Below are 13,931 nucleotides of genomic sequence, written 5' to 3'. Positions count from 1 at the left end.
TGTTTACTTACAATGTTATGTATAAAGTGAGATTTTCTTGACAGATTTTACACAGCCTGATGGTTTCCCTGCTCATATCAAACAACATTTACAAAATATGAAAGATAAAGAGGAGAATGAAAAAAGACAACGAGAATTGGATAAGTCAATGTGCAAGGTATAATTATAGCTAACATCTCGAAACTAGTTAACATTGTATCTGAAACTTGTCACAGAATTGAAAAGCTAACTGTTCTAGTATGAAATTATGTATGTAGAAAGAAAGAAAAAGATGCAAAAAAAGTATGAGTGTCAATGAGACAACTCTCAATCCAAGTCACAATGTGTAAAAAGTAGAGCCTTGACTCCAACCAAACAGCAAGCTATAAAGGGGACAAAAATGGATGCTGTAAAACAATTCAAACAGGAAAACTACCAGTCTAATCTATATAAATAAAGAGAAATGAGAAAAAAGGACTAGTGTTTCCTGCAGCTTTTAAAAAGGGCAGGGTAATTGTTAGCTCAGAGGGCACATTAAGCGCGATGGACAACAATTTTAGGGCACTTACTTAACATAAACAGGCAATTTCTATAAAATAGATTCATTTAAAAAATACTAGTTTAATGACCTCTTAATAGTTATTGTTCAAAATATATACATCATTGTACATGTAACAGACTTCTTTCTGGGTCTATCATATTCTTGATGTGGTACCACATTGAAAAAAAATGTTGGTTTGCCAAAGCCAGAGTTCCATAAAAAAGATCAGGGTGATAGGTTGGATGTTTTTTTTAAATATGAATGGACTATTTAAAATGATTAACTTGAAGAATTTGTCTGGTCATTTTTAGTAACCAAAATTTAGTAAATTACAAAAAAAAAATAACTTTACAAATTAACCCCTTCCCCTCTACACCCTTTTCCAAATTAAATTAATATAGATACACCAAGTTTTACTACTTTCATGGCACTACCATATCAGCTGTTTGTTTTAAATGTCTATAAATAGCCAGAAATAGTTGTCTGTTACTTAGGTGTTTTCCCAAGTATTGTTCCCGCCTAAAATGATCATGTGACATGTTTGTAAACAAAAGACAACATTTCATCAAGGAATTCATTTATTTTCTAGATTATTCTGCTTTTAATAATTTAGTTTGGATTTTTATTCATTTCATTTAAGGTACAGTCAAGCATTTGTATTTAAAAATAGTTTGCAAAGAATTTTTACTTTTCACTTTGACAAATGTCTCATGATCGCCGTTCATTGGCTTGTTCAACCATGCAAACAATGTATATTATGTTAATTAGAAATCTATCAGCTGTCAAAAATATTGATCTAAGCAATAGATGTTTTGAAATCGTTTTCCGGTTTAGTTTCTTGTCAAAACAATGTCATATCATTAATCTTCTAGGCAAAACGATGTTTCTGGGACTTTGGGGATACAATCAGACGCGTGATTAGTATCTGTATTCACTATTCAATCTATTGCAGTTTGCTAATCAGCTGATTACGAAATCGATTACAAAATGGCGTCCTTGTGAACTTTTGTTTACGTTTGAAGGGAAATAACTCGAGCGGTATTCATAAAATATGTCTTTCAGTACCGTAAAGGCATGGCGTCAGGAATTTCGACAAAACTAGGGCAGGGCGCCAAATTTTTTTCCCAAAAAGGGCAGGGCGTCGAGAAATCGCGGCAGGGCGCCATTACACGCCAAAACCACCTGTAGGAAACACTAAGGACAAGCACTGAACAACAGGTTCCTGAAAGTATGAATAAAATCTGGAAGTCTCCTACAGTCTTGTTCACCATAATTGTCAGCAGACTTTTCATTGTTCTTCCATTACAAAAAAACAAATCTGTAATGTCTATGACAAAATTATAACGATCTTAATTTTGCCTATGCATCTATGGTGCATCTATTTAATATTTTCAGAAATCACTTGACTGTTAATTATACAGAATTTTTAAACTGTTCATTATTATTTTCCAGATTAAGCTTTTCTGTTATCACCCAGTGAAGAAAAGACAAATTGAACAGAAGCTAGAGATACACAAAGATAAAACGTTAACAGAAAGTACAGAAATAGCCTATAAAGTAAGGACAAGGAATGATAATGAAATTACACAATGATAAAGAATAGGGACCTTTTGGGGAAAATTTGTAATTCAAAACTTTTTTTTTCTACACTTTTTTGAAAGAAATTACTAATGAAAGTCTTTGGTCGAGGGTGATTTTACCATTGGTAGGTCATATTTTCATGAATATCCTATTCTTACCGTTAATAAGACTGGTAATGTTGACGAAAATATACTGCTAACCCATGATAAATTCTTGATTAACCACTGAATACTTTTTATGCCCCACCTACTATAGTAGAGGGGCATTATGTTTTCTGGTCTGTCGTCCGTGCGTCCGTCGGTTAGTCCAGTCTGTCTGTCCATTCGTCCTGCTTCAGGTTAAAGTTTTTGGTCAAGGTAGTTTTTGATGAAATTGAAGTCCAATCAACTTGAAACTTAGTACACATGTTCCTTATGATATGATCTTTCTAATTTTAATGCCAAATAAGAGTTTTTACCCCAATTTCACGGTCCACTGAACATAGAAAATGATAGTGCGAGTGGGGCATCCGTGTACTGGGGACAGATTCTTGTTGATTCAAAATTGAAGATTTTTTTTTTACCATAAATCCTGTATAATTTGAATTTTATAACATTTGTAAGCATTAATTTTTCTCAGAATATTTAAACATGGAGCAAACAACAATGAATAAATATTATGTTTTTTAAACATGAAAATTAAAATTGAGCAATTACAAAAGAGTTTTGTGTAATAAAACAAAACTTTACAAAAGAATCATATATAACATTCATGAGGCAATTAGTAATAAATTCACACCTTATCTGCTTAATGTAAAATATTACTGTTATTAGAGGAAACATTTAAAGTTGAAGATGACTTAAAAGACATCTATGTTATATGTATATGAGAGAAAAAAACAAAACATCAATCTTTATACAAGAAAAGTTAGTTGTAAGCTTTTTAGAAATAATTATGCAAATTTTTAATACACCCCTTCAAAAAATTTGCATGCATACACAAAAAGACTAAATACTTTAAAATTATATTGTTTGTTTCAGATGTTTGAATTAGAAGATGTCCTTCCTTTGGACTGTTGTAGGATTGTTAAGTACGACGAGTATCATGATTCCTTAGAATGTTCCTACGAGGGTCAAGAGGAACACACCATGGGTCAGATTCTAGGAGGGGTCAAACAGGCATATAACTTTGACCTGTTATTGGAAACTAAACATTCAGATCAAGAATTCCAGGAATACCGTCCAGGAGGTCAGTATATAGGACATTAGTTGAACTTTATCATGAACTGTGCAATAGAACAACATACAAAATAGACTCTTCCATTCTCAATTTTACTGCGCTAAAAATGTGTTTTTATAGGACTTAACATTTTGTACTTGGCATTGAAAATATTACAGAATTATGAGTAGGTACATTTTCTAGATCTGTTTTTTTGAAGTTTGAAGCATCACTTTGTGTTTTGTTTGATCTTTTTTTTAACTTTTATATATAGATAATAAATAATGTTAGAGATTTTTTTGAATGTATATGATATTTGATAAACTATAAATTTATACATTTTTCATTATTTAAGCATTTTCTATTTTTAATTACCCATGCAACTTGTATCAATACTGAAGACGACAATCATTATTTATTTTCATGTTCTGTCTTGCAGGTGTAACAGTAAAAGTCTATGTGGCAGACATAGAAAATGATATTCTCCATGATCCCATCAGTGTACGAGCTTATCAGACTCAAACTGTTAATGAATTTAAAAAACTAGTCTCAAATGTGAGTGTTATGGTAACATGTGTTCAAACAAGTATCTTCTAACAGGCTCTTATACAGGATATTGACTACTGTAGAATCATTTATTTTCATTGATACAAATTCAAGTGGATTGAGCAAATCTGGCATTTTTATGGATATTTTATTTCATGGTTTCATTGAATGAAAAGTTAAAGGACAGAAAATATCATGGGCAAAATAAAATCGATTAACTTAAGCATGTTAAGATAGAGCAACATTAACTGAGAAAACTTAAGATAAAGCAACATGAACTGAGAAAACTTAAGATAAAGCAACATTAACCGAGAAAACTTAGATAAAGCAACATTAACTGAGAAAACTTAAGATAAAACAACATGAACTGAAAAAACTTAAGATAAAGCAACATGAACTGAGAAAACTTAAGATAAAGCAACATTAACCGAGAATAGGAAAGTATTGGATTTAAATAATTGTGTTATTAACTTATAAACACACAGAGCTTACAGCTCTGCATTGCTAAAAATCAGTACCAACTGGACTGCAAGATCTGAATCTGATGAATCCAAGATCAACCATATGATTGATTTAGAAGAGCTTTTCCTTGTGCTCTGATAAAAATTACTTGATGAAAATTTTGGTTGCTGCCTCATTGTACACTTATGTCTGCTGTGTTGAATTCATAATGAAATTTAAATTTAAGGAAAAATAACACAGAAATTATGTATCATTTATTTTTTAGATACTGAAGTGTCCCGTAGACCAAATGAGATGCGTTTTGGAGAGATTCCATAGTGACTTGAGGTTTTTAGCTGTGCCAAATAAAACTCTTAAAGCAGAAGGATTCTTTAAAAGTAATAAGGTATGGAGATGCATATATGGTTTGAAAGGTATCTTAGCATTAAAAAAGGTGCTATATGTGACATTGTGAAATGAAGAAACTCAGAAATTCACATATATAAAATGAACAATTTAAAACATAGTTCCCAATAGACAATTTTACCCTTATAACCTATGGAGGTACACAAATTCCTTCATAAATCAAAATTCAACTTGAAAAACTGATTACTAGATTTTTCGAAAAAGTTTAATTCTGAACAAGTTAAATTGGTCCAGCCTTGTATATTTCATCACTTCGTGAGAATCTCTTTATCAGATTTGTGTGTAACATATGTTAAATTTTGACTAGTAAAATTTGAAAATTAACCAAAATTTGTGAAAATGTTTAATTCATGGAGATTGTTATATATGGAAGCTTTTTAAAAACTCTTGCATGAAAATAAAAATTTTAAGATGTATATGTAGGTTAATGTAAATTTAAGGTAATTTTATCTGAACCTAGGTCACGTGATTAATTTTTTAATGGCATTTGGCACAATCCAAATAAATGAAGTCTTGCAAGAAAATTGGCTAACACATGATAAGTATTTGTTAGCAATGTAGATAAACAGGTTGAAAATGAATAGAATTATTGAACTATATTGTATAAATATATATATATTTTGGATATATACAATTAACATTTTAGGTGTACATAGAATTCTCCGGTTTAGAGAGTGTAGAAAGTGGACAATTTCAGTGTAGCAGATTTTATAAACTTTTAGATCGACATCAAAATACAATACGTATATATGTAAATATACCGTCTGTAGGTAAGTCGTAATTCCTAGAATTGTTCATTTATTCATGTCTTACAAAACCTTACGTAAAGATGTCTTAAAGAAATACTCAGAAAAACCTTCAATGTGTTGTTGCAGAAAGAGTATGAACCTTGTTGCTTAAATCTTTTTTTGTGTGAGAAGAGTTTTTGTATATTCTGTCTGTCCTCTGTGCTAGAAAACTCTGTTATCATTTCAAACTTTTGTATTTGTTCAAGTTTAAGTGTTGGCTTTAAGTTAACTTTTCTTTTCTTTTGATGAGTTTTAATGTAATTAACATGTTTATTTTCCAGATGAAGTAAATGAATATATGAAATCTAGTTACCGTCACAATAAACTTTTAGAAGATATGTGTTCTAGTGTAAAATCTACACAAGACAATAATTCATTAGACGTTGACGAGGGAATTAGTGATAGGGGGAGTGATAGTGAGTTAGACTCCAAATTAAAATCTGTGACGTTGAATAATTCACATAGTGACCGGTCTTTAGGACAGTGTACCAGTCCAACAGAGACTGGTTCCGAGGGACGGACAAGTAGCCCTGTTGGGCAAAGTTGTAGTAGTAGTCAGGAAACCAGTACTAGTGCTGAATTTAGTCTAAATACTAATTATAGTGCTGAATCAGGAGCAGATAATTATAATGTTGATGACGTTATACGAGAACCTGTTGAACACTGTGATAGCGACTCTGAACAGACAGCGCCCCCTTCTCCTGGTGACAGGGGGATTAATGATATGGATACTCATTCAAGTAAAGAAGGTAGTGAAAATTTGGACACGGATAATAAAAATGAAAGTGAAAATTGGGACAATGATGAAGTGACAATTGTTCATGAAGAACCATTTAAACATTATTTTAACATGGTGAATAGGGATGAGGATATTGTATCAAAACAAAGATGTAAGTTTTATAATCTGTATTGTTAAAAAAAAGTATAAATTTAGCATATTACAGTCTTGAACCTAGATAGCTGTTAGTTTTATGCTTGCCATAAACAGAGGAAAGGTTTGTATGAAAGGATGTGAAAAAGTCACCGTACTGCCTTCAGCAATTATCAAACTCTTACCGTATAGTAAAGATTTAAACAGTCTAGGCAAACAAAATGCAAAATAATTTTAACAAAAAAACTACTGATTTAACTGCAAACTAACAAAAAATTTAGTCCAGGCTCCTGACTTTGGACAGCCACATAATAGCATGGCTGGGTTATCCATGTTTGTCAGCACTTAATCCTCCCCATAACATAAGACAGTGGTGTACAAACAGCACATTATAAAAACAACCTGTAAAATTTAGTTAAAAGAGCTTTTGGTCATTACTAAGCACAATAACAACCAACATAGGACACAAAGTAACCATCCTGGAAAATAAGTAGTTTTTGAAATAATCTATGAATAGATCATGTTTTATCAACTTATAACCATCTAAAAATGAATTAACATCATATGACATTTCTCTACATTAATGTTAAAAAATGTGAATTACACAATAAGCCATAAATTGAAAAAAAAATTGGGCAGAATAATGTGTCCGGCTTAATTTATATGTCTTTCGATGGAACATTAAAGTTCTGGCTTATCATGTTTGTCTAGCAAGAATCGGGTTTTATATCATATTTTAAAACATGTTCTTACATATTTTCAATATCTCTCTTCAATCTACACATTTATACTTTTCAGCGTTAACAATCTTAGTAGATAAGAGGATAACACTTGGGGCTTTCAAGGCAGAGCTGGAGCCTTTTATTGGTACAGACTCTGAAAACTTTAAGGTAATTAATCATCTGAAGAATAAGACGATTTAGCAATCTTTATTGTGGTGTAGTCTGTCAGCATTTAGCTGTATGTAGACTCTTAAGCCATTAAGGGATAACTACTGTTGTCTTACGCTGTTCCCTCAATTTATTTTAATCTGCAACTTTTTTGGTTGTTTTTTGTGGGTTCCTTTTATCTGATAACATGGACTTTGCCATTCCTGCTTTATACTTCAGTTTGTTGATCATCAACCCATTAAGAAAGACTCAATAGAATTTCAACATGTTTGCATAATCCTTATAATAAAATTGTAAAACTGTTATTTAATGATTGGTCTTAGAGAATTTTGGGGTTTCTCCGTACAATAACATGGATATGGTCAATTCTATTTATAGCAGTTTGTTTATCTGCTATCACTGGGAAATCTATCAATAGAACTTAAAAAAATATTCTTATAGTGTGATGTCCATTTTCACTGAACTAGAACACATTTTATTTAAGTGTCAGCTGAAGCCTGCCTTCTCACTGGTGAAGATCCATCTGTTTATATTATTTGGAGACACAGTTTCAATGGATGACTCATACATTTTGTTAATGAATAAATAAACAGTAAATTGAATTTAAATTTATATACATAGATGAGACCTTTTTCAGTGCATCAATTAAGATAAATATGAAAAGATTTATATCACAGGTGGTAAATCACTTTTAATCTTAATATGTGTGTTTATTGTAGGTGTATAGAGTTTACACTAAAAATCAAGAATTTGAAAGTATCCGGCTGTCAGAAACCTTGTCTTTCTTTGAAGATGGAAAAGTAGGTTTAATGTGGTATTCAAACAGTAAAAGTTTTAATCAGAAAATAACACCATGATAAAAGTTGTCCTTAGCTGTCAAGATGAAAATAAGGAAAGCAACATTTGGTGATAGTTTAGGGAAACAGGTTTTAATGAACCATCTAGGTAACTGTAGATCCTAACAGTTGATCAGTGATAGACAACTGATTGCCTACTGAGACTGTCTTAAAATTTGATGGTGTAGACGATGGATTAATGTTTAATGTCTAGTCTCATTATCTCATGTAATATATGCATAACTGGATAAGAACATGTGAATGTGATATGAGAACAAACCTTGATTTGTAGGATACTAATGCACTGAGTTTATTTTTAACTTGCTAGTTCCCAAGGTAACAGTTTGAGAAAAGACAACAATTATTTTGACTCAAAGCCAAAAAGTGTTCTAAATTTTAAATGCCTTTTGCTTACCATAGAAATATAGATTCCACAACGGCAACAAGTGTATTACAATATTTCTCCACTTGAGACAGTTAAATTTTAATATTTAAAGCGTGAGGCTTGCAGAGCTTTTTAAATAATTAAAATTTAACTGTTGAGAGTGGAGAAATATCGCAATACACGGGTTCCAGTGGTGGAATCTGTTTCTCTTAAGATTTTTACACTTCCTTTTCACATATTTGAGGAAAGTTGTGTACTTTTGATGTGACATCATCAGGCATGGTCGCTTTTTTTCATGACGTCACAATAAGAAAATTCAGAGGAAAGCAAGGAAATTTATCGTCACAATTAAATTTCAACTAATCATTTGCCGAGAACAGATTTTACACTAGTGAGGAGAAATATTTTTCTCACACCGGTCAGGAAATGTGAAAATAGCACAAAAATTAGAGAAGCAGTAAATACCAATTTTTATATCTTTGGTTGTACCCAGCTCAGGATCAAATCTTAACTGACCACTCTTTAGGCAAACCCAGTAGTATATCTATCATGAGACAGCCCCCATGGTCATAAAATGTGAAATGCTATAAATGTGTGGTAAGGGTGTTGATTTTTGTCACAATAGAATGGCCTGATTGAAAGTATGTATTTATGAAATGCAATTTTGTTAACAAAATTTATGTTTATAAGAATATATTGGTAATACAATTCAGTATGATTAATGTTTATCATTTTCAGCTGAATATTAAGTTAGGGAGAGCTTTAAAACAAGGAGAATACAGAGTCAAAGTGTTCCAACTTGATATCAATGAAGCAGAGGTATGAACAATATTTAGTTACTTAAGTTAAATATTCTTGCCATGTATAAATTGATTGATCCAGTCACACTCAGTACCTTTATTTTTGCTCTTTCTATATATCATCAGCACTTTTGTTTTTCAGAATTTTGTAAGCAACATCTCAAAAGAGAATTAACCCAGACCACATGAGAACAGTTTAGAACCTAAGGCATTGTGTCTTTCTTTTTTATTATTATGAAAATAAAACGAAATTCATGGATTTCAAAATAAGCATTGTACAATTGGTTTACCTGACTTTGTACTGGCTTATGTCTTCAAAGTATATTTTAATTTTCAAAATCTCACTTCAAAACTTTATGAAAATCAAAATCAACACATAAAACTAATTTTCAGTTCAAAGCACCAATGGATTATTTAAATGAAAAATAAGTAATATTTGATAGGTTACCAAATTTTAAATATTACAACTAACTGATCACTTTTTTCTTTACAGCCTAGTAAGTTTCTTATTGATACAATATTTGCCAAAGGAATGACGGTGTTAGAGTCAAAGAAACTGATAATTCCAGAGATTAAAGAACAATGTGGCCTTGACATTCCTGTACATAGGTATGGAGCATAAGGGAGCAAACTCTCTGAGAGCTATTCCAGAAAAAAATGTATGGGGGGGTTGGAAGGCAGTTTTTGTCAGCACCCGCCACCCAGACAATTGTAATTGAGAATTATAGTGCATTATAGCGTGAAAAGTTGCTCTGATACCCATCACCCATGTATTATTAATACAATGTGCCTTCCAACCCCCCCATACATTTTTTTCTGGAATAGCCCTGAGATAAGAAAACTGACAATAATATTAATTTTGTGTTCGAAAGTATAAATGAATTTGCAATAGGTATTCATCAAAAATTTCAAGATGTATACTATAGGATAGATTATTTTTTTTCAAATTTCAAATGTAATTTTGTTTTAAATTGTGTAAAAAAAAAGTTGAGTATGGATGAGGGTTAAATTGAAAAAAAAAGAGGGGTGAGGGATATGATTAAAGCTCTGTTCACATACTCAAAGATGTTAACAACACAAAAGAGGGGTTGAATTTAACATTGAAAATTTTCTATATTTTAATTTATTTTGTGCTCAAATTCAGAATAAAAATAGAGTGTATAACAAAGATAGGGAATTAATGTTCCTCCAAGATTAATTAACATGTTATTGTAGTTGATTTTCTGTATTGTTTAGATGTCGATTACGGAAGAAAACATGGAAGAATCCCGGTTCTATTTACCTTGACAACCAAGTGTATGAAGATGATGTACCTATATTTGCCAACTGGGAAATATTTTTACAGAAGCTTGATGGTAAAGAATTCAACAATATTTATTGATTTATATGCATACAAATGATACAATTATACCCCCCTCTCTGAAGCTTGACAACATTTGTCTTTTAATCAGAAACTTTTAATTAGATCATCCTAAAAAATTGGTAGTAAGCTTCATGTGAATATGCTTTACTGTGTTTAATCAATTATCATTCTTTCATATAAATACCATGTAAGAAATTTTCATTGTTTGCTTTTGTCAGGAACTACAAATTAGAGCTTTCTGAAATTTATAATGAAGCTTAATGTTATCTTGCCTAACTGTGTGATGCATATTCAGATTCATCACTCATTAACTTCCTAATCACTGAATACATATATATATTCTTATACATAAAAGCCACATGTTAAGTTCTATTTGTACATGTTGTAGATGAAGAGCAGATGATATCATCATCCCAGTTAGCCATCTTTGTACGACAATGGCACCCAGCAACTGTAGAACTAGAAAATTTCAAGGAGATATTCTTAACCCAGCAAACAGTCGAGGAACTGAAGTCAAAGGTTCATATAATATGATATAATAAATCATAAAAATCTGTTTTGGTGATACAGATTTATTTCATTTAATAGCAAAATGCTGGAGGAATTTTCAGTGTCTTTGGGTATAAAGTCACTATAAACCTTCCATAATTTTTTTTTTTATCAAAATAAAATACTGTGAAAGTACTTTAATTCGTGAGTATCAATTTTCGTGGTTTGAGCAATATTTACATGTTCGTGGGTTTTTTAATTCATGGAATTTAGTTTTCTAAAAAAAATTGAAAAATTAAAGCCTTTAGAAACGAAGGTTACAAATAGTCTGGATTGAAGGAAATTGCGAAGTAAACATTGACCAGTGGAAATCGTAGCCATAACACTAATTAACCCATGATAAAGTGATCAACAGATCAAAGTTAATTAGGCCATAAACATGTCACCTAAAGCAAACAGTAACATAAACAAATGCTATAAACGTATCTTGAATTGTCAAATAATTCTGATCAAAATCAAGCCCAGCATGAAATTATTTATTCCAATATGTATGAGAACTATGAGGATATATATAAAATGAACACTTTATCATACTAGCATATCAATACCGGAAATCTGACTTTCATCGATCAAAAATATTTTTTATGAGAATCAAAAAATCAAAAGTTGTACAGTTTAGTTTATAAAAGATTAAATGGGTATAATCCTGCATGCAGTTGTAGTTCTGTGACTGCTATTAAAGTATTCTCAGATTTGGCGTTATTCAATATATTCTCTAGATCATACCAGTAGTCAAACCTACTGATGGGGATCTTTCCATGTCTTGATTTGGACAATGGTTGTTTTATTTCGTTGGACACTTAAAAACGTGGATAAAGTCATCCTCTAAAACCACGAAAATTGGTACCCCACAAATAAAAGTACTTTCACAGTATTTAATTTAAAGAAAGGAAAAAAATGTATGCAATGAATAGTGACTTTGAATTTGTTGAAAAATTAGCAAATTCCTTTTCTCAGGTACAATGATCAATAGAGTAACTATATATATTTGGGGTATGGAATTATTTCAAAGTGTAAATATCCATCTACTGCGATTCAACTGACATCATTTTCATAGATTAGTAATAATGGTAGTTTTATGTTTTTTACTTGTTGTAAAACCTTAATTTAAGACTTTCAACATACATGTAACTTCAATTATGGTCAGTAAATCAGGGAAGACATTTCAGTATGTGCAGATATTGAAATTGAACAGTCATTAGAACGGTGGCTTATTCAGCATGATAAAATTGTTCTTCACTCATTTTGCTTAAGTACATAATATAGATCCATTTATAAGGAATGAGAAGATTTCAGTTTCTGGAGGATCATTTTGAACAATGTCTATAGATATAAATTACCAATTTTTTCTGTTTTAGATTTCAGAAGTTAGTGGAATTCTAGAAGACAATATTGACTATGCCAAGGTATGCTTTTAATATGTTTATCACACTATGATATGCTTATTACAAATTATTTACACAATTAGTTTAAAAAGAGGGCTGCATGATTACAGCTCTATACACATATTTGAGGAAGATTTTACAACTTGATTTTGTTTATATTATCTTGGTCTTTAATTTTCTATCGCATTTTCATAGAGTCTTACATATATATTATAAGTGTTACTATTAAAAATGTAATTCTAGAAATGTCAGAAAATGGGTCAATTAGCTTTGGATAAATACAAAGCAAGCCCATCTATTTTACAAAATGAATAATCTGTTTCATTGTCACACAGAAGTGATCAATAATGTTGTCTATAGCTTAATGTTTTGTGTTTGAGTTTTGCAGCAACTTTATCCATTATCTTGTCTAAAGCTTCACCAATTACGTTTTGTGTTTGAGTTTTGCAGCAACTTTATCCATTATCTTGTCTAAAGCTTCACCAATTACGTTTTGTTCTTTAGGGTTGCAGCAACATGATTCATAATCTTGTATATAGCTTCACTAATTATGTTTTGTTCTTTAGGGTCGTGGCAACTTTCCCTGTGATGTTTCTCTACTGGAGATGAATACAGACTTAGACTGGAGTCCACATGCCACAACTCTAAATACATGGCCCCTATATATCTGTGATGATGGAAGTGTTCTATTTTACAAGTAAGTTTTACCTTATTTTTATAGGTCAATTGGGTCTGGAAGGGGGGTGGAGATTTTAGCTTTTCTTTTTTTTTTCAAATAAAATGCTATCATATGTCAATTTATAAGCAAGATGGAGGAGAATTTGTCAAAAAGATTAAATTGAAAAATCAGTTTCATCAAATTCCGACTTCTTGTATGATAGTTCTTTGGGTAACAAATGGAGAAATATACCCATTTTCACCAAATCACCCAAAACAGGCAAATTTATTTATTATTTAAATCAAAAGTAAAAATGCTGCTATTATTTTTTTTCCTTTGCATTGTAATAGTCGAAATAAAAGGTACTTACTTTAAAAACCAACCCATTTAAACTAAAGTTATCATATTTCAGGGATAAAACAGAAAAGCCAATGGAATTATCAGAAGAACAGAAAAAAGAACTACAACAAAAAGAAAATACAAGGTAAATGTTGTTCAAGTAAAAATTTTTATTATAAAGAACCATATGTAAAATGTGGCAGAGAAATGCAAATTTTCACTTTAAATTGCAATATTTTAAAATATTGTCCACTGAATTTTGTAAAGGAGTGAATATTTTTGTTTTAATGCAAAGAAAATATTAGTCATCAAATTTTTGTTTTAAATAGTAATAAACGAATCTTGATATATATGGG

At 30.9% G+C, this 13,931-nt stretch overlaps 1 protein-coding gene across 1 annotated transcript in view; it reads left to right on the top strand.

The window, feature by feature from the left end:
- LOC139491766 (ubiquitin carboxyl-terminal hydrolase 47-like) overlaps positions 1-13,931 on the top strand; it is a 33,837-nt gene that overhangs the window by 17,501 nt on the left and 2,405 nt on the right. The window contains exons 18-33 of the mRNA XM_071279617.1: positions 45-157; positions 1,973-2,077; positions 3,121-3,328; positions 3,738-3,853; positions 4,572-4,691; positions 5,358-5,481; positions 5,781-6,389; positions 7,169-7,260; positions 7,980-8,060; positions 9,220-9,300; positions 9,775-9,890; positions 10,518-10,636; positions 11,033-11,163; positions 12,552-12,599; positions 13,145-13,275; positions 13,649-13,720. Coding sequence (XP_071135718.1) covers positions 45-157; positions 1,973-2,077; positions 3,121-3,328; positions 3,738-3,853; positions 4,572-4,691; positions 5,358-5,481; positions 5,781-6,389; positions 7,169-7,260; positions 7,980-8,060; positions 9,220-9,300; positions 9,775-9,890; positions 10,518-10,636; positions 11,033-11,163; positions 12,552-12,599; positions 13,145-13,275; positions 13,649-13,720 — 2,266 coding nt within the window. The remainder of the gene's footprint in view (positions 1-44; positions 158-1,972; positions 2,078-3,120; positions 3,329-3,737; positions 3,854-4,571; positions 4,692-5,357; positions 5,482-5,780; positions 6,390-7,168; positions 7,261-7,979; positions 8,061-9,219; positions 9,301-9,774; positions 9,891-10,517; positions 10,637-11,032; positions 11,164-12,551; positions 12,600-13,144; positions 13,276-13,648; positions 13,721-13,931) is intronic.

Source organism: Mytilus edulis, chromosome 10 (assembly GCF_963676685.1).
Source record: "Mytilus edulis chromosome 10, xbMytEdul2.2, whole genome shotgun sequence".
Classification (NCBI taxonomy): Eukaryota; Metazoa; Mollusca; class Bivalvia; order Mytilida; family Mytilidae; genus Mytilus; species Mytilus edulis.
The sequence above is the reverse complement of the archived record's forward strand: the minus strand, read 5'-3'. Positions and strand labels throughout refer to the sequence as shown.